At 39.1% G+C, this 21367-nt stretch overlaps 1 protein-coding gene across 8 annotated transcripts; it reads left to right on the top strand.

The window, feature by feature from the left end:
* The first annotated feature begins 1690 nt into the window (after nucleotides 1-1690).
* On the top strand, nucleotides 1691-19090 carry LOC112144810 (RNA-binding protein 6). Of its 8 annotated transcripts, none has more exons than XM_024269610.2 (24): nucleotides 1691-1846; nucleotides 2418-2485; nucleotides 4041-5547; nucleotides 5638-5727; nucleotides 7338-7407; nucleotides 8141-8214; nucleotides 11439-11513; nucleotides 11649-11916; nucleotides 12004-12158; nucleotides 13331-13431; nucleotides 13505-13571; nucleotides 13655-13730; nucleotides 13802-13872; nucleotides 13943-14063; nucleotides 15466-15563; nucleotides 15797-16141; nucleotides 16912-16958; nucleotides 17007-17067; nucleotides 17140-17205; nucleotides 17284-17511; nucleotides 17598-17672; nucleotides 17743-17840; nucleotides 17942-17993; nucleotides 18614-19090. In XM_024269610.2, exons 2-24 carry the CDS (start codon nucleotides 2439-2441, stop codon nucleotides 18707-18709), a joined length of 3888 nt encoding a protein of 1295 aa, XP_024125378.1. In that variant the 5' UTR covers nucleotides 1691-1846; nucleotides 2418-2438; the 3' UTR covers nucleotides 18710-19090. The 8 variants fall into 8 exon arrangements, with proteins under 8 accessions (XP_024125378.1, XP_024125379.1, XP_024125377.1 ...); XM_024269611.2 differs by having other exon boundaries at nucleotides 16912-16959; nucleotides 17011-17067; XM_024269609.2 differs by having other exon boundaries at nucleotides 13661-13730; nucleotides 13814-13872; nucleotides 16912-17067.
* Nucleotides 19091-21367: the final 2277 nt, after the last annotated feature.

Here is a 21367-nt window from a genome sequence, read left to right as displayed (position 1 = left end):
TAGCAAGCTCTGCTGTAGCGTACTACTATACTCCGCTGTAGCATGCTAGCAAGCTCCGCTGTATCGAGGTTCGCTGTAGCGTGCTTCGATGTAGCGAGTTTTGCTGAAGCATTCTAGCAAGCTCTGCTGTAGCGAGCTCCGCTGTAGTGAGCTTTGCTGTATCAAGCTAGCGTGCTCCACTGTAACAAGCTCCGCTGTAGTGTGCTAGCTGGCGAGCTCTGCTTTAACGAGCTTCTTTTTACCAAGCGAGCTTCGTTGTAGCGAGCTAGCGAATTCCACTATGGTGACCTCCGCTGTATCGAGCTAGTAAGCTCTGCTAATCAAGCTCGTGAGCTCTGCTGAGGCATGCTAACGAGCTTCGTTGTAGCGTGCTAGCAAACTCTGCTGTTTTCATATAGTTTAAAAGTGGGCCCAACATTTTCTGGCCTCTTTTAAACCTTATGGGGCCCATCTGGCCTCGCTAGCTGGGTAGTTTTATGAAACTACAACCTTGTATGCTATTAGAATTTGGAGCATAATTGAGTATAAAATTATAGAAAATATTTATTGTCCCGAATAAGCCATATATTTGAGGCAAATTGTGTTTTTAAATTCAACTTAACAGCAAATTAGGGAGAACTGCTACAATTTAACGCAACTTAAAGTTTTAACACAGCAAGGCGGTATATTTTAAGTTAAAGTGCCTTATTAATATTTGTTGCAATCATGTTTTCACACCTGGTCATTAATGTTCTAACCACTTAATAGATCTTTTTTTAAGGTTGCAGGTGGCAAATTAAATTTTGTGTTTTGTTCTCTTTTAAAGGTTAAAAAAATAAAAAGAATAGGTTTGGAATATTTTATGTGACGTCTCTGTGGCTGTTGTAAAATGTGTTGAATAAATTAAGAGTTTATTGCAGAGCTCACATACTGTTAGTATGTTTATTTGTAATGTTTAAGTATACATGTGTGTATTTTTTATTGTTTGTGTACAATGCAACATTTAGCTGAGCTAAAAGCGTTGCTGCGTTGCTTGTGAATAAATAAAATAAGCAATATAGGTATTGCTTAGATTTTGTTTTTTTCTTTTACTAACATTCATTTGTTTTTGCAAAATGTCATCAAATACATTTTAATGTAAAAAAGGAGGAAAAAAATAATTAATCTAATAATTGCGATCAGTTTAGAAATGTGAAGTGTTTGCACCTTGGGTGCTTATTTGGATACTTTTATAGTGTTCACGTCACTCAAAAGAAATGTATTTATGAGAAAATATTGCTACCTGGTCTCTTAAACAGCAGCAATTATTTGAATATTGCATAAAATCTATGTTAAAAATCTAGCATAAAATATGCTTTATAATATAAAAATAAAGTTTCAAATCTATTTGCATATAATCTCCCTAAAACTGTCTTTAATATTTCACAATCTCCTGTAAAAGCATTTTTTTAGGTTAAATAATAAAATAATTAATTTGATTAATGATTGTGATACTTTTGACTGAGATTTAACAGACATATAAATTAATATTTGTGCCGTTAAAACTATAATAAAAGTAGTTTGTAAAATAAAATAAAATAAAAGTGAATAAATGATTTTGTTTTTCATTGAAAATAAGTGACTTTTCCAGGGACTGACAACAGAAGCAATAACATACGCCGCCAGCAGAGGGCAGCAGAACAGACGTGTGACGTCAACAGTGCGTATTTCCAGGACGCGAAGAAGAAGAAGAAGAATCGGCTCGTCTTCCTCCTCAGAAGCTAAAAGAAAGGAACTTCGACCTCTATTTGTACCAGCTTTTTCTTTAGTCCAAGCGTAAAACGGTGGAAATTGTTTCTATTTGGACTTGAAATTTAGGAGGACTAAGGTAAGTGAAAGAAAAAAGCTAAACATGAACCGCAGTGGTGGAAAATAGGGCTGGTTGAACTAAGATGCTGCTCATAATCAAGCTAGCGCGAAGAAGCTGTCTGTCTTTTCACCAAAGTAACGAGACGATAGCTTTAACGAATTGTTCTGTAATTATTTTCTCAGCCTGGTTTACTAAAATAAATAATTTCTAATTAAACTGCTTAGCTTCTAGTCATTCTACGTCTGTTTTTGCCCTGAATTCTTGTGCTGCAAAGTCAGTCAGGAGTCCCTCGCGGGCCGTTTTTGTTGTGGCGTAGATGAAGGCCTCGCGCTGCTGCGTTCTGCTGCATTCCAATAGTCCTATTGCTAGCAACCTTTACCTTCATTTATCTCTTATTTTAACTTTTCTGTCTATCAATTTATTAATTTGCCTTATTTTTTGCGTGACATAGTTATATATAAATCCTAGTGTTGAGTTTACAATCTTTGCATTGATCTATATTTGTATTATTGAATGATCATTGAACCTGTCAACTGTCAAAACTCACTAACTCCATTATGATGATGGAAACATTTGATGTTCTTTTTAGGTGGGATAAATTCTTACAAACATGTGGAACGGCCCAGGACCCGGTCCAAGGGGGGGACCCCCGTTTCGGTGAGGAGCTGTAACCTATATACTTTATAAGAACAGGGTTGAAAAATAAGTGTCAAAAAAAAAAGTAAGGAATCAATTTTGAGGTTTGTGTATCCTTCCTCTCACGTGACTCATTACCCATCTTAATACAGGGCCAACGAATCAATCTGTAGAAGATTGAACTACCATTGTAATGATGATAAAGTCCACTTTATTTATTTATTTTTATTTTATTTGTCTATATGGATACAATGCAGATACATATTAATATCTATGAATGAAATTTACTAATAACGTTCACTGAGATTTTTTAAATATATTCTAAGCAACAAAAACAAAATGTCTATAGGAAAAAACAGGAAAAGAAACTGACAAAGTTGACAGAAACCAATTTTTATACTTCTTGGTCGATTTTACACAATTTACCAACACAATTTATGTAATCTAAGTATTTTTGTTTTTTAACCAATACTGCTGTTACTTTCATAACTGAATTAACTTTTCAGTAATGAAGCAAAACACATAATGTACCATTCGTTTTTCAAATTAAAACTAAAAATGAAAAGGGGGAAAAGGGACTGCTTTATTTATCTATTTTAAAAGTACTGCAATTATACAAATAATTTTTGATTTTCCCATAAAAAAATCCAAATGAAGCAAACACATAATGAACATTTAAATTCAAGAGTTTCTCTTTTTGTGTTTTCCCCACCTTGTGATCGAACACCTTTTTTCTTCTTTTATTTTTAACTGGGAATGTCAAAAATGATTTGTTTTACTACAGTAGTTTAGAAATTGATAAATAAATAAAGCAGTCCTTTTCCTCCTGTTTTAATTTGAAAAACGAATGATACTCGGGTATTTCTGGGTTTTTTGTTGTTTTTGTTTTTCTTTCTTCAATGTTGAGCTTCACACGGGTGCGCAGGAAAAACTCCATGCCCTCCATGAGGCGACGGAACTAGTTTTAGGAGCGTAAGAATAATTGTAAAAGTGAGCAGGAGAGGTCAAAGGAGCGTAGGAATACTCCCACGAGCGCGGAGAAGACGTTTCACGAGCACACAGGAATAGAGGAGCATTGAGACTGCGCCCGTGGAACGTTCCTCGCATGCGTGGAGTGCGTTTATTCCCTGTGGGAGACTTTTGGTGGAAATTTAACACCATACTAGTGGTACATTTTCATTTTTTCGATAAATTAAACTCAATAGACTTGTAACTTGATGGGTAATGAAATGACAACAAAATCTCTTTGATTATTTCACTCAAAGTGAACATAGAGACAATCAAAGATCATGAATTTTAATTGGAATCCTCAAATACGATTTCTAAAAAGTCTATTCGAACAGTTTTAGATTCACTGAACACACATCTTAAACTATTGCTGAACTTTATTAAATCCATATGGCTTTTAAAAGTTATATTTTTTTGTAAAAATAATTTAAAATTCTAACTGTCAAAGATATAATAGAGATAATCAGGTCTGATAGCCCGCTCATTTGCTTGAAATATAGAGAATTATTGAAATACTTTGTTTTAAATTGTTACATTTGCGGTAATATTCCGATCATTTTTGTTTCAGAGGGGATCACCGTGGAGAAATGTTTGGAGGCAGAGAAGGTTTTCCGCCAGATTTCCGAGCTAGAGACGGGATGAACTTTGGTCCGATGGGTCACATGGGTCCACGGCCTCACCCACCTATGGACATGAGGAGGATGGGAGGGCCGCCCATGAGGGGGCGGGACTTAGACCTACATGAAATGCATGAAAGGGAAGCCGGCAGAGATTTCTTCAGGCCACGAAACGAGCCAGACATGAGTTTTGGGCGACACTTTGACATGCCGATGAGAGACAAACCCATGAATCCACCAGGATTCCCCGGACCAGGCAGGGATTTAGACAACATGGGGGGGAGAGGGATGCCTTCACGGGAACCGAACCACAGATTTATGGACATGAGAGACAGAGATCCGCTTCACTCCGACATGCCAAGGTTTGGGAATCCAGACGGAAGAAGAGGGTTTCCCGCGGATAGAAATGAGCCTTTCAGGGACATGTACGACAGGCCTCCTATGGGTCCTGGGAGCGCCGATCCCTTCAATATGGACTTGCCTCCACATGAAAGGAGAATGATGGACACAGACAGACGAGGACCGCCCCCCTTTAATCCAAGAGGCCGATTTGATTCTGATATGGACTTCAGGAATCGACCAGGTCCACCTGTCGAGTTCAGAGGCAGAGATCGCTCTCCGTTACAGTTTGGAAAGAATGACGTTCCGCTCGTGGACGAGGAAAGACCAGACCTACCTTCAAATGTTGTTCCTCCTAAGAGATCGGAGTTCTTAGCCGATGAGGACGACATGAGCCGAAGAGGGAATCTGGATTCAAGTGGCAGTCCTTTCATGGATTATCGGAGTGGTGAGGAATTGACTCTCGCTGAAGAATGGAAGAACCGTCAAAAAGACAGGAATCCATATGTGGATAAAGACGTCGGGAGCATCCCTGAGCCCACGTTCCCACCAGATTTTGGCAGAAATTTGGGCCCAAGAGATCCACCTCCTTTTAGTGACAGAGAAAAGCCAGGTTTAGGCTTCCCGGGAAAAGATGCTAGTTTCCCACGCAGGGATCGCTTTCCTCCACTAGATATGCCACCTGTTGGCAACAAAGGTCCACAAGGATGTCCTCTTCCCGAAATGAGTCCTCTGAGTGGCCATCTGAATAGAGACAGTAAGCCGTGGCTTGAAGAAAAGGACCCCAAATATCCTCCGAGCAAAGTGAGCGGTGCAGAAATGCCTCCTTATCAGAAGAAGAATCTGCCCCCGCATGAAGGTCCGGATCCAAGCGGGGGCTTTAAAGGGATGAAGGATCTGCCGCACAGCCAAAGTCCTTCCACGGTTACACTAAGAGGAGAGCATGAGTTCCAGAGCAGCTCTGCACAGGCCAGAGACCAGGACTACAGGGACATCGATTACCGGACGGCAACTGGAAGAGTATTTGAATACAAACACAAAGAACTTCAACCACCAGAGGGTCTCAACAAAGACTCCAAACCAGTTCCTCCTTCAGAGTTCACCGATTCTGCCTCCCAGGTATGATTCCTCTTTCTTTGTCACCTGTTTGTTCTGTGATTGTTTGGGTTTTTTAAGCTTTGACGTTTCATGAACGTTTCCTGGATGAAGGATCAAGATTACAGGAATGCATCAATGGAGGAGAAAGTTTCAAATATTATATCCGTAACGGGAATTCCAAAGTCTGCAACAATGGAACAGGTAAATCAAACAGCTTTGACTAGTCCAGGAGTCTGCAACCTTTAACGCTTAAAGAGCCATTTGGTCCAGTTTCCTACAGACCAAACAGAGAAACAAAGTCTTACTTTATCCTTAAAATAATGCACAATATTTATGCATTTTTGTCAGATAAATATTGATTTATAAATGTAACTTAAATATTACAATGATAAATTACAAAAACGATGTAGTGATTCTTTGTGAATCGGTAGAAATACAATTCAAACTCATCAACATGTTCATTGATGCAGGAAATTAAAAATCTGTTAATCTCGGCATAAATTTAAAAATGCAGAGCAGATGACATTTCTTCATGCAGGCTTGCTGTAGTGTGTGTGTACCTGGCTGCGTGCTCTTCAGCTCCTCTCCTAAGAAATTTCCGCAGCTCCTGATTTAAAAGTTTTGCATAAGTCGGTCCCTTAGGGATTTCACGATGTTGCGATCACAACTAAATTCAAGCAAACCCGGGATTTGTTGTTCACCTGCAACGTTACATTTTCATCCAACTTTGACTAATCTACCGTGACAACAGTCATGGGTGACAACGCCGTTTCCCGACAAATTCTCATCTGACTTCTTCCCGGGAGCTGTGCTCTTTTTTTTATTTACTAAATCTCTTTAGTCCTCTGTCTTTTTCTGTAACCTGCTTGTTGCAGCAGGATAGCTGCTGCTCCTCACCGGGAGGTCTGAACCCAGACACAGACGTGGTCCGATGCTTTTATTCAGCTCTTCAAAATAAATAAACTCAATCTTTTAGTATTCACATCATCCATGACGAGCTCAAGTTTTTGACGGAAGCTCCTCCCACACGCGGCTGGAGCTTTAGGTTTTAGATAACAGTCAAGAAGCAACTTTAATGCATGTTAAAACAAAAACGGTGTACAGTTCATGAATTGGAAGCCAATCACATCCAGTCCGGACATACAGGTATATAACAGTTGTAACTTATTTTACTTTTGACAGCAGCACACACTAGTTCCTTTCAAAATAAAACCCGACTGTGTCACTAAAGCTCCTCCTGCTGTAGCAGCTTCACTTAAATTAAAAATGCAAAGCAGTCAAACAAGATGTTTTTCATTTGGATTCTGGTGTGCCACCATCATTTTTTCCCTGTTATTCTAAAAAAATCAACATTTTAGTATAATCTATTTATTAAAAAAACACATTTAGAATAAAGTGAGCTTTTTATTGTCATTCTCTAAGATGTTAGACACAAAACTCTAATCATTTTCAATCATTTTAAACTGCATTTGTTCAAAACTTTAATCACTTTTGTGTAATTTACCAAAATAAAACGACGTTTGGAGTCTTTTATTTGACTAAGTATAAATTAAAAATACAAATTTAAAGAAAATTACATTGAACTTTCTTTGCTTAGTTGTTTGACATGTTAAAAATCTAAGCAGAAATCACAAAACTTAACTAAATCTATTATTTATTCAATCATTTTTCATTAAAGCAAAGAGTCATAATAAAGGAATAAAAGAGCCTCATGTGACTCTGGAGCAGCAGGTTACAGACTCCTGGACTAGCCCGTGCTTTTACTGTTTTTGGGTGGAATTCAGACTCATGTGGGTTTTGTTTTGGCGCAGATTCTCGGTGCCTTTGCGGTCCGTGACGGTGTGCCAATGCAGGGAATGAAAATCAAAACGGTCATCCCAGGTAAGCACTAGAGTTCACTCTGAGTTGATTCGGGGCACTCGATCGCCAACACGACGTTTCGGTTTAACAGCGTTCGAACCTTCGCCTTGTTCATATATTTTCTTTCCTTATCGATTGCTTCTGTTGATGGTGGTTTGTGTGATCCTGCTCAGTAAAGGGGGGTTCTGTCCTGCCTTCGCTTGTCTTGTTTGAGGTTGTGCACTCTTTGGGGTCCGCGGTTAACAGGACTCGACGTCGGATGGGTGATATTTATCGGTCTTAGATTTGTGAAAAGGTGACTTTGTTGAATTTGTCTTTTATCCGTGGACATAATTTCTGCCCAGTCTGACGGAAAAACTGAAAGAGAAATCCTCTTTCTAGTCTCCAGGCATCACAACGTTCTAAACTTTTGGGAGAATTTTTTCAGCGGGTCATTGCACATATTAGCCTTTTTGAGGTTTATTTCAGGTTATCAATAAATACATCAACACAGAAGGAGCTAGTTTTATATTTTGATCTGAGCAGTTCCTCTGCAGAGGACAAATTATTAAAAGTATAAATGCTGTCAGTCATTGGTGAACTGGCAAGGAAGAACCCAAATAAATGTTTTGCTGCAAAGGTATGTATTTTAATGAAGGTGTGAAACTTCGATCTCGCTGATCTGATTGTAAACACGACTGTTTTTTTCTCTTTTTTTTGTCATTACTGGTATTGACTAACAAAAACCCATTTGTATTTCAAATGCTGTCCCCAGGTTACAGCTACGATATGGCCTATGTGGAGTTTTTAAACCTCGAGGATGCAGTCCACTTCATGGAGTCCAACAAGGTGGCCCATCCTCGTCACTCTGCGAAGGCCGTCTCTCCCATCAGGATTACGAGGGGTTGAGATTCAGTAGCACGGGGGGCGGGGGGCGGGAGAGAGTCTGGGATGCTATTTTTACTCATCTTAACCAAAGATGATCAGATATTGACAGATGATGGAAATATTTACAGTCGAGCGCCATCCACATAGCCTTGATAGTTCCACAAGAGTCCGGTTTAGGAAGTTTTAGTTCAGATGTAAGCCTCCTAATGTTTAATATTTATTGGATTTAGTTCATAAGACGGTTGAAAGCATCGTTGCTGAACGTTTTTAGCTTCTTTTAGAGAAGACGCTTTTGATGGATGTCTTTATCGTCAGACTGGTTTTAAAACATCTCTGCACAACTCGTGTTTAGTTAATAATCATAGAATTTATGTCTAAACACTACTTTACAATATATTTGTGATGAGTCAGAGAAGACAGTTAAATATTCGGGTTGATCACTATTTATTTTATTTTTCCAACATTTTTTTGTTCCGTTGTTGAACTGCTTGGCTTTGTGGGGGATTTATCTTGCCACTCGGTTCAGATTGGAGGCTGTTTTTCTCTGGTATCATTTTGTTTTGGTTGTGAACGGTGTTGTGAAAGTTAGCTTTGAAGACGAGGCCTTTCAGACCGCGGCAGACGCCTCACAAACATGCAGACGGGTCTTTCTGGTTTTGGGCTGAAGCTGAGAATCTTCTGAACTTAACAGAAACCGTAGATTACCAGATGCTGGTGGTGCAGTCAAACTGTCTCAGGAGGAGTGAACTCCACCACCAATTCTATTGGGATTGAGGATGTAACGATTCAGTCACATCACGATTCGATTCACGGTTTTAAAATCACAATTTTTGGGGTTTTTTTCCCATTTTTTTTTTTCAACGCAATAAATTAAAGGTATTTTAAGGCCAAAGTTTGTTTTCTTTTTGCCCCTTACATCAAATTCTGTTTTCCTAGTAATAAGCAATTATGCATAATACTGAAATGATCACAAATCCTTTCATACTCTGTTCATGTTGTGCTCCATGTGATGGACCGCTCCGCACCCACTCAGCGCAACCTCCCCTTAGCTGCTGCGTGCACACTTACCCACACTTGGCGCAAATGATGCTTCACGCACAGATTGCACAGATGGCTAAAGAGTTAATAAAAAAGAGCACGGCTCCCGGTAAAAAAGGCAGAAGAGAAACGGTCATGAAACTGCATCGTCATCCATGACTGTTTTCATGGTAGATTGGTCAGAGTTGAATGAAAAGGTGACGTTGCAGATGCGCACACTCTCACAGGCGCGCCCGCACTCTCTCAAGTCCGCACAGGCTGCAGGCGCGCCCGTGCACATTCATAGGCGCTCCCGCACTCTCTCAAGTGCGCACAGAATGCAGGCGCGCCCGTGCACACTCATAGGCGCACCCGAACACTCTCATAGGCGCACCCGCACATTCTCACAGGCGCACCCGCACACACTCACAGGCGCACCCGAACACTCTCATGGGCGCACCCGAACACTTATGGGCGCACCCGAACACTTATGGGCGCACCCGCACACACTCACAGGCGCGCCCGAACGCGCCCGCAATCTCTCAGGTGAGCCCAAGCTGCAGGCACGCCCGTGCGCACTCATAGGCACGCCTCCACACAAACTCAGGCAAGCACACGCTCACCGGCGCTCCCGCACACTCTCAGGCGTGCTCGCAGGCACGGCTGCGCACACTCGCAGGCACCGACACACTCACATGTGCGCCCGTACACACTTGCAGGCAGAAACTATCTTCTGCTCTGCATTTTACTAAAGTTATTCACTGGCCGAGACAAACGGACTTTTTATTTTCTCCATTGATGAACATGTTAAGTTTGGATATTTTTTACCGATTCTCGAAGAATCGTTACATCCTTAATTGGTTTACCGTCTAACTGTTTCTGGCACCAAAGGTAAAGGATTATATTGAGTGCAGCCTGAGACGATGAGGAATCGACTCTCATGTCTCCGTTTCGGCGCGGCTCGGTACAAATGTTGTGCTGTATTTGGTCCTTTCTCAACTTCCCTTCTGTCACCAACGTGGATTTCTTTGTTGTGAGCTCTTCTTGTCAAGCTTAAAATTAAAATCTTATTTTCTTCTTTTGATGGCAAGGTTTCCTTTTTTTCCCAGATTTTTCTCTACTTGGATTTCTTTTTTTTGTGACTCTTCCCTGAACTTGACAGTGACTCCAGCGCATTTCAATTTTTTAGCTCCCGACTCTTTCCATTTAAACCTTTCGACAAAACTGAGACGGTTGCTTTGCTTTTGGAACCCGGTCCTCGGCTCCAGTAAGAAGATGCTGTCTGGTGGTGTTGCGAACACAGCATCTTTCATGTCTGATGGAAGTGGTGCAAAGCGGCTGGAATCGGTTGTATTTATCATCCCTATTGTGTTTCCTTTTGGTTGTTCTGCTGTTGACGATGGTCCAGGGCAGACACTGGATGATGAATTAGTTTGGGGTTTTATTTGTATTTTTGTGTTTGGAAACCAGAACACATGTTTATGCTCATTTGATTTTAATGAATTATAACGTGTACAGCAGAAATGCTGTGAATAGAAACTCCATTTACATAAATATTTGTTGTGTAGTAGAAGAAATACGGTTGTTAATGGTGTAGCGAAAGAAAGAAATGAATTGGCTGTTGGTTTGTTTGGCTTAAATCTGCTGTAGGAGCCATCAGTGTTTGAAGTCGCTACAAAATCGAGGTAAAAAATGGAAAAGAAAAATGTAACGTAGATTTAATTTTCAGCTCTTTAGTTCAGGATTTCCTCTTTCTTTCATCTTCGGATGATTCCAAGCTGCGCTCCTTTTTTAGTTTTGGTTTGACTCAAAGAAATGTGTCGCTTGTGGCTCTAGAAAACTGGTGGGTATTCCTCCTTCTCCTCTGTCACGGTACAGACCAGATGCTTTGTGTTTTTGTTGTTGTGCTGACACAATAGTTGGCAGGTCTTACTGACAGCAATGCCTAGTTGCTGCCTGAGATTTGAATCCCTCGAAAACATCCTAACACGGGGGGTAAATGGCCAACGTTGGATTCTGCTCTTCGTCTTTAGCGTTGGGCCATTTTTCTCCTCCTCATAACAGAGGGGGGGCTAAGCCTGCCATAATGCATGTTTGGTGGACTGACTATTTTGGAGGAGGTCGCTCGCCTGGCGACCTGCTGATTGATGGTTTTGTTTTTCTTGCAGGCTTCTCTAAAAGTTGGCAATAGAACAGTTTCCTTGAAGTATATCCAGCCAGACGAATGCGAAAGAAGTCTTCAGGTTAGTGTCATGAGACAAGATCCACGGATTTCCGAATTTTTCCGAATTCTGTCAGAAGTAAATTATCATCTAGTCTTTATAACATTTTTCTCTTTGACATTGATGCATCCGTTTCCTCTTTCTGTAAAATCAAAGAAATCAAATCAAGCAGTACCTCAAACTCTGGACCCCCAGTTGCCCAAATTAAACAAGTCCCCAGAGGAGATGGATGACACCTTTAATGGCTCCGCCCCAAAAGATGTAATGGAGCAGTCGTTCCAGGACCAGTGGCAGCGGAGCTCTGACCTGACTCCAGAGGCCTGGCAGCAGCAGGTGGACCAGCAGCTGCTGGAGGAAGCGGGCGAGAGCGGCCTTCCTCAGAGCGGCTCGGACCAGGCGCCGTCCGTGTTCAAAGACAGTAAAAGTACGCTGCTAAGAAAATGGAAAGGAAACGCACTTCCATTTAACATTGTTTTGTTGATGATATGTTTTTGTTCATATGTATTCACAGCCATGATCATAAAAAATGTGAAGTTTACCACCACAGTGGAGAGCATCCTCAAGGCTTTGGATCCGTTTGCATATCTGGATGAGAGGAATGTTCGTCTGGTGAAAAACGTCCGTCTGATGAAATGCTTCTGCTTCGTAGACATGGACTCCCATGAGGTGATCTCCTACAGCCGGGGTGTCAAACTGAATCGCACAGGGGGCCAAAATCCAAAACATACCTTATGTTGCAGGTCAAACAGGATAAACATTTATTGAACATTCTAAAAGTAATTTTTTTAAAACTTTAATACCGTAACTTTTTAACATAATTATGAACTAGATATATAGATTACCTGTGATAATGCTTGTGTGAATGCTGTAAGCTGAATTTGGCCACTGAAGATGCTAGTATTAATAGCTGAAGATGCTGAAGCTAATGGCTGAAACCACTGAAGCTGATGGCCAGCTAAAATATTAGCTGAATGCTAAATTAGCCTGAAAAACTAAAACTTAGGTTAGCCAAAATAGCTAGCATGTAAATGAAAAAAATAGCTAAACATCAAAAAACTGAAAAATCCTAAATTAGCCAAGACAGCTAGCATGTAATTTAAATATTATTTATATTTAATATTTGCTAAACTACAAAACAGTTTAAAAACCTAAAGAAAAAGCTTAAGTTAGCTAAAAAAAGCTAGAATGTCGCTGAAATATTAGCAAACTCAAAAATAGCCTAAAAACTGAATAAAAGCCTAAATTGGCCAAAACTGCTAGCATGTAGCTGAAATATTAGCTAAACTCCAAAATGGACAAAAAGCAAAAAAAAAAAAAAAGCTAAATTAGCTAAAACTATTTTTAAAAAGCTAGCAATGTAGCTGAAATATTAGCCTAAATTAAAAAAACAGCCTTAAAAAAATGGATAAAAGGTTAAATTAGCCAAAACAGGTAGCATGTAGCTGAAACATTAGCTTACATCTTAGTAAATGCTTAAATAGTCCAACAAAGCTTGCAAAACTTCAGTTCTTAAAACTGTAACTTTTTAACATTGTTATGAATAATAAAATTGCAGGAATATTTTTCCAGAATAAATCAATTTAAACCTTGAATAACTTTCAATATTTTACTCTCCATAAAAATATATTTTGTCAAAATTATACAAGTTAGAAATAAGCACAAGATAACATCAGGCTATTAATAACAATAAAATAGAATAACCTAAAGGGCCGGATAGAATTACCTAAGGGGCCGGATCCGGCCCCCGGGCCTTGACTTTGACACGTGCCCTACAGCCTTCATAGTCGTTAATCTTCACAAAAATGTGAATTTGCTGATTGTCTCTTTTATTTTTGTAGCAAGTGACTCGTCTGGTGGAGCTCCTCACCAAACCCCGACCCCTTTATATCGACGGAGTCCGAGTTTATGCTGAGGTAGCAAAACCCCTGAAAAACCAGAGGTAAATCGTACATTTTCTCTTTTAAATCTACTTTATCTCTACGAAATCTCATGGATTCTGTTTTTTCTCTCAGTTTTAGAAGAGGTTTAGAGAAACCGAACTCTTCAGTTCTTGGGTTTCCACCTGACAACAGCATCTCGGTAACTTCATGTCATTATTTGTAGCCTCTCGTCACGCCGATTTAAAGAAGCAAAATCTTATAACTTTTCTTTTTCTGGTTCATCAGCAGCCGTACTCACATCCTCCACCCTTCATGCCACCTCTGCATCCTCCTGTGGATCCAGCATCTAGAATAGAAGGTTTTTCTTCTTTATAATCAAAAACAAACCTTTCTCTTCATCATTTAACCTTTCTTTACCCCTGATTGAAGGTTTTTCTTCAGGTAGTGTGATGAGTGGCAGCAATAGTTCAGATCCAGCATCAAATCCTAGCATGAATCAGGTGAGATGCACATAAATCAAAAGTGGAGATCTGAACATCGGATTTGAACGTTTTTATTGTTACTTTTTAGGCAATTGGCTACAATGAAGCTGCAGCTGTCGCTCCGTTCTATCAGGGCGGCGCTCCTCCTTTCCCTGAAGACCCAGCAGGGGCTACTTCCACTCCGGACGCGTCGCAGGTTTATATTTATGGTACGAAGCTCCTCACTTTAAGCACGGTGAACCGATTAAGCTACATAGACTCCTCAACAACAATTCCATCATTTTTTATCTATTTTAAGTGTTCCCAGTGGTCTCTTAATTATGATGATGACGTTTTTAGCCTAAATTAAAAAAAAAAACATGATGTTTTATAGAACATAGTTTCTGCAGAGCAGCAGGAGTTCATTAGGAATTTACCTCTGAGTTAATGTGGAGCAAGCCCGCCTCCAATTCCCTTCACCCATCTGTTTACACACTCCTGCTAGCTTACAGCTCCTCACACCCCTAACCTAACATTATTGCTGCAAAAAAAACATGATAAACAATATTTAATCAATCCAGCTGTACAGTTTTGATCCAGATTCAAGATCAGAAGGGGACAATAAAAACGTTCATGGATCTATTTGTCTGCAGTGGATGCATCAGAATTGAACAAGCAGTCTTTTTTTTGCAGTATCCCAACCACAATCTTTTTATGTTCCTGATTCACTATTATTTCAATAAAGAAATACTCTAAATGCCATTTTTAGCTTAATTTCCTTTTTATATTTGTCCTCTATCATAAAAACACCACAAAAACATGTTAAAAAACACCAAAAACACTTTTTATTGCAGTTTAAGAAACGGATCACAAAACTCGCAGTTTTATGGTTCACATAATTTTTTTTGGATCAGTAAAAATGAAAAAACAGGGAAAAACAAAAAGATAAAAGTTAATAAAATTAGGTTTTTGAAAAGCTTCATATATATAAAATACTTCTTAGCATAAATGTACACTCACACACATGCATTACATTATAACACCTTTAACAAAATGTCGTTTCTGATCACATTTAACGTCTTGAGACCAAATCTACCAAAACTGAGAGAAAAGAATTCTTGAAATATTTTTTAAGATACCAAATCTATCTGGATTACCCCTGAAAATGCAAATTTTCTCTTGTTCCAACCCCCAAATGTCCAAAAATAAATCTTAACTAAAACGGTTCAAATGAACTTAAATTATGTTTTGGTATTGTTTTATTGAAACCAACTGTGGGAACATTTGTACATCTCAAATATCTGTAGAACATGTGCAGGTGAGGGACTGTCCTGGCGATTTATGATCCCTTTTGCTTGCCGTACTGCCATTCCATGGCCGCATGTCCCTGTCACGTGCCCCGATGTTTTTATTCAGCTCTCCAAAAGAAATAAACCTGATCTGTCATCCTCCATGATGAGGTCGAGAACAGATTTTAACAGAAGCTCCGCCCACACACGGCAGGATTAACAGACTTTGAGATAACCATCAAGAAGCAACTTTGGCGCTGATCCGTGAACCGTTGCACCTCTACTAGGAAATTGTTTCATAATATATTTTTAAGATTACTTTTGCTCTTCTGTAATTCTTCAGGCTCTGAGACTCCGGACATGTCAAGCTACTTATACGATTCAACGTCGGGCTTCTACTACGACCCGGAAACGACACTGTACTACGATCCACACTCGAGGGTGAGAGTCGGACGCAGACATGTTTGTTCTGGGCAATGGAAAACCAAAACAGCTTTTTTTTTACCATAAAGCATTCTGATTTTAAGGGTTTAAATCAACTTTTATTCTCTTTATGTTCAGTCTTTTAATCTACACAATTAAACTTAAATATAATGTACTTTCAAAGGAGATTACAGTTTTGCTCTTAAAATGATGAATTTTTGTGCTTCATTTCATCCTCTTTTATTTTGAAGTATTTTTACAACGCCCAGACTCAAGAGTACCTGTACTGGGACGCTGCCTCAAAGACCTACATCCCGGTTCCTGGAGGTTACTCCTCAGACTCCCAGCCTGTGATGATGACCGCTGAGGATCAGGCCATTCTTTCCAACCCAGCAGCAGACGCTCCTCTGGAGATGAAGAAACCATCCGTGGCTCCAGAGGTGTTGCCGGCTCCGGCTTTAGCTGCCAGCTCCCCTCCAGAAGCCGTCCCAGCAGCCACGGCGACTCCAGACAAGAAGGAAGAAGATGAAGCTGCTAAGAAGGATAAAGAGAAGGACAACAAAGACGAAAAGCCAAAAAGTCTGGCTGCTGTCAAAGTAAGATCTAGTCCAGGAGTCTGCAACCTGCAGCTCCTGATCCACATGTGGCTCTTTTATCGCCATGACGACCGTCGGAGTCAGCAGCTCCCTAACCAAAACTACCTAAAGAAGACAAACAAACTAAGACTACCAAACTAAAATAACAAAACCCAGCAGTGTAAGACTGCTGAGGACGAAGGGGGGAAAATAAAAAAAATAGATTTTTTTTAAGTAAGGATTACTTGATTAGCATTTATTTAATGTATAAATTGATGTCTGAGGTGCACATAGATGATAAACTTTGTAGGTTTTTACATCCTGTTGACCTGAAGATCTTTTGTTTGTTCAACTCTTCCTCCAGAATGAACAGATTTTATATGCAAAGCAAAACTTTGGTGAAAAATTTGATCTTTTAAGAGTTAAAAGCACATATTATCTTACGATGCAGAACATTGGTTACTAGCTGCACTGAGATCATCCTGTTTGGAACAGTGTCTTTTATTTTGAAAATAAGTCTTAAAAAAATCACATTTTGAGACATGCTAGTTTCTTTAATATTTTTGCTTTTGTTCGTACCAAAAAATAGAAATAATTAATATTATTAAAGAAGGTCATGAATGGAAACTCAAATTTCTCAAAGGTTAAAGTAAGTTTATGCGGCTCCTTCTAGGTTTTTATCACCCCAAATGGCTCTTTCACTGTTAAAGGTTGACGACCTCTGATCTAGTCAAACGTGACCTTTTTACACTGATGGATTATTAAACGCTCAGCGTTTTTTTCTTTTGTAGATCATGAAAGACATGGAACGCTGGGCGAAGATCCAGAACCAGAAGAAGGAAAGTTGTCGTCCTCCGCTCCCGTCTCCAGTTCTGAAGACGGGAGCGGAGGACGACAAGAGGCAGTCCAAGTCTGCAGACGTGGCTTTCGCCGTGTTTGAAAGGAAGGTGAGTAACTCTGCACATGTAATCCCACAGATTATGCGGCTGCAGTTTTGATCCTTTCCTCTGTTGTCTTAGATCTCAGGCAGTGAGGATCTTTTCAAGAAGCCTGTAGCTCCTGCTAAGAAAGACGAAAAGTCAAAGGTTTGCTAACACTTCATAAAAAATATTCTTCTACGACTTTTTTATTTTGAAAAAATAATTCTGTGTTCTGTCGTCCAGCGGCCTATCGGCTCTTTGGGAATGCTGGCATCAGAATACGCAGCAGGAAGTGATGAAGAGGTGGAGGAAGATCACGAAGAAGCAGCAAAAATCAGCCAGCCCAGCCGGCCGGAGGAGAAGGAGGACAAGCTGACAGACTGGAAGAAGATGGCCTGTTTGCTGTGCAGGAGGCAGTTCCCCAACAAGGACGCTTTGGTTCGCCATCAGCAGCTGTCTGACCTACATAAAGTACTCCCTTCTAAAATATACATTAAACGCAGGCGACGGCGAGCTCGCCTATCAGGCTTCTCATTCGTGTTTTATTGGCCCAACAGCAAAACATGGAGATCCACCTCAAGATTAAGAGGTCAAAGAAGGAGCTCGAAGCTTTGGAGAACCAGGAAAAGGAAGTAAGTGGATTGAAAACATAAAGGTTTCTCTTTATTTTTAGATGTTTATTTTATTTTGATTTGTACTTAGCTGAATGCAAGAGAAACTACTAAATCACCAGAACCAAAAAGAAGGAAGCATCATCATCAGCAGGCGCAGCATCAGAACATGTGGGCTGGAAGTTCCAGGTGAGATCAAGCAGAACCAAAGAAGGAGAAACGTCTAAGTGAAAAATATTCATTTCTGTGTTGATCAGAGTTTCAAGTTTTGCTTCATTTTACATTTTCAGAGAAATGAACAAAGTCAGTGAAAGGCCTGGACTGGGGGCTGAACCAGTTCAAGTAAGTTTGACTTCTCTTAGATAAAGTAAATATTGAAAAATGAATATTTTGGCTGTTTATTTTAGGCCCAGGAATCGATTAAAAACAATAAACTAATTAATCGCAAACTGGAAAAAATTAATCGCGATTAATCACTATAACTTTTTAGTCTCAATATTTGCAAACCACTTATTATCTGTGAATAATAATATGAAATCACACATAAAACTCTACATTTACAGCATTTATTTTCAATTACTGCTGTCAATCAATTACAAAAAAAAATCTGATTAATCGCACTTTTGTGTTGTGATTAATCACGATTAATCGCAAGGTTTTAGCCGTTAAAATGCATTTGTACAACATGTCACCGGAGCATGGATCAAATAATATATTTTTTGTGGAAAAAGTGATCCAAACAAAAAAATTGCAAGAATAAAGCACTAAAAACCGATTGAATATTTATTTCCTTCGTAAGACAGAATGTTTTAACACGCCATGGAACCCTGAAGTTAAAGTGAAGGACAGTTTCTTTGATTAATTTAACACATATTAACGCATTAATTCTTTTTGATTAATTGCTTGTGTTGATGCATTCATGTTCTTAGCCCTAATTTTTTATTTGATTTTATTTTTTTTAGCCGAGGAAGAAGAAGGAGCCGGTCGTTTGGGACCACGCCACCTACAAACAAGCAGTCCGCAAAGCCATGTTCGCTCGGTTCAAGGAGCTGGACTGAAATCACCTGAACACATCTTTATTTTTAAATGTGAAACTTTCATTAGTGACACGAGGAATCCTTTTTTGTTTTTGCTTTCTGACACTCGGTTTATACAGTTCAAATAAAAATGACAAATTATGAGGGTTAAAGCTGTCTTCAAAACTGAAACTATACTGCTACGAATTTTGTACAAAAAAGTGAAAAATAATTAAGATGTTTTTTTTGTCAGTGTTTTCATGTGGCCAGTGTGACTGGCCACATGAACTGTGAAATGTCTTTGTTTTTCCTCTCCAAACACTTCAGTCATTTTGGCCACATTTTGTTTGTAACTAAGACATTTTTAGGTTTTCATTTTCACGGATCAACTGTTCATTTTAGTAAAAATGGAGAAAAGAATTACCTTTGTGGTTTTTTTAATGTGCAATACATGAATCTGGACACTAGATGGTGCTGGAAAACCACTTTTTTTTTTAAATTTGGTGTCCAAAAAGAGATCTCATTAACGAAACCTCTTTTTCTTAAGTGTTAGATTTGTATTATTCATGTAAATGAATGGAAAAATATTGAAAGAGATGTTAATTTTTCTATAACCGTCTCCTGCTGGGGTTCTGCTCTTTCTTTGAGGCTTTGGTTTAAAAATGCAGCCTAAGGTGCTTCTGTTTGACCTTTGCTGAAATGCAGTAATCAGTCCCTGTGCTTCCAGCGCCTGGGGGGGAAAGAAGAAAGAGGATGGCGTTAGGAGCTGACTGACTCCCCATAAAACCCAAACATTAAATTTGAGGAAAGGAGAGCGGACACGTCATTCTAAAACAGCTGGGCTTTTATTTTGGTAATTTTTGCATTTAAATAATTCTAAAAACTAAAATTTAACTGAACCCTCGTTTCCCAGCCACTAGTTTATTTTTCTATTTGCTTTGGTTTTACTACAAAGGACTATTAGGGCCACAAAAAAAAAATTATTGTTTTTTTTCTCGTAAATTTTCCAATTTTAATCCCGTAAATTTACATGTTTTTTTGTAAATTTACTAGATTTAAAGTTGTAATTGAAGAAAACGTTTGTTAACTGGCCCTAATACTTTAAAATGTGGTCATATTTTTCCAGCTTGGGTGCATAATTTTAAATCAAGTTTTGATCCAAACTCATTGCAAACAAAACCCTAGCATTTGATGTAGGAAAAACACCTAAAACTCACATTTTACTTTTAAAAGATAAGTTTTTGCAAAAGAAAAAAGAATCCTGATATGAAATATTTGTTTCCTTCAACTTTAAAACTGAGCTGTAATTAGGAATTCTTAGGCTTTACCTTTGCTGCTTTGACACAGGGGTCCTCAAACTACGGCCCGCGGGCCGGATCCGGCCCACCTACACATTTGGCCCGGCCCCCCAAACACTATAGGAGCCGATTGTTTTTCCCCCCAATCTGGCTTTGAGAGTTTGCTAACAGTGTTAGCAAAAAACGCTGTTAGCAAAAGAGTGTTTTTTTTTTGCTAACAGTGTTTTGCTAACTGCAAACACTATTTTGCTAACCGTATTTTGCAGTTTTTTTGCGTAGAGGTTAATATCACTAGAGATGACACAGAGGCTTTTTACTCTTGATATGTAAAAAGCGACGCCATGGTATAAAAAAAACAATGGAGCATTAGCAGACACAGTAAAATGACCATAAATTGCTTAATTTTGGTCCGATTTTATAAAGGAAAAAACTGATCATCAGAAAAAATAATTCCCTGGTCACGGTTATAATGTTTTTGTACAAAGTGCAACAAATGAACAACATTTTGAACTTTTTTATGAATAAATAGGGTATACGAAACGTAACGTATCCATGGATCCCACCCAGTGGATCCTAGCCTCTATCAGGAGGACCCGGGCAGGCGGTCTTTCCCGGTCCTCATTTGCCTCATTTCCCAGCCACCGGACGGGGATTCAGCGCTGATGAACTCTTCCCTCTTTGCTACCGAGGAAATCCTGGTTGGTTTATTTTTCTCCACTTAGTAATCTAATCACCAGCGCCTGGTCTGATCTGAGGTCTAACACACATACAGATACCATGTTGGTCATCCTCCATAAAACTAAAAGATCAGTAGTTCTGCCAGAAAACGTGGAAATAGTGCGAAGTCTAAATTGACTTTGAAGATCAGCCTAAATGTTCACTTTTGAGAGTAAACTAACTCAAATCTTGTTAAAATGTTTTCTAGAAGTTCTCCTTTATTAGATGACAGCAATAATTTACTAGAGAAAAGTTCTTGTTTTTCCAGATCTGTTTGTATAATTACAACACAGCAGTAAACATCTATACCATTCCAATATGGCGTCCAACTTTGTGTACGCAACAAGCTAGCATGTCACCTCTGGTGACATAACTTGGTTAAAACACCGTTAGCAAAGCTGTTTTGCTAACAGTGTTTTCTGTGAACAAAACAGTATTAGGCCCAGCTAACAGAATGCATTGTCATTTGAATTATGACATCAATAACCATGACAATATACAATGGAAATTATTTTGTTTTTATTTTATGTTTAATTTTTTTAAAACTAAAAAATTGTACATTTTCGTATTAAATTGCAAAATGTATTTTCATTTTAAAAGTCTAATTTGAATATTGAATTGTAAATTGCAAAATGCATTGTCATTTCAATAATGACATCAAAAACCCATGAAAATTCACAATACA

This window comes from Oryzias melastigma, linkage group LG5 (genome assembly GCF_002922805.2).
Source record: "Oryzias melastigma strain HK-1 linkage group LG5, ASM292280v2, whole genome shotgun sequence".
Lineage (NCBI taxonomy): Eukaryota > Metazoa > Chordata > Actinopteri > Beloniformes > Adrianichthyidae > Oryzias > Oryzias melastigma.
Note: the sequence above shows the minus strand (reverse complement) of the source record. Positions and strands in the feature narration are given on the sequence as shown.

Bases quoted from the DNA above. Each gene is read 5' to 3' on its own strand.
- LOC112144810 (XM_024269604.2), top strand. From the start codon at position 2,439: ATGTGGAACGGCCCAGGACCCGGTCCAAGGGGGGGACCCCCGTTTCG. The intron at 11,917-12,003 runs GTACGCTGCTAA...ATGTATTCACAG, and splicing joins CGTGTTCAAAGACAGTAAAA to CCATGATCATAAAAAATGTG. The intron at 14,064-15,465 runs GTACGAAGCTCC...GTAATTCTTCAG, and splicing joins GTCGCAGGTTTATATTTATG to GCTCTGAGACTCCGGACATG.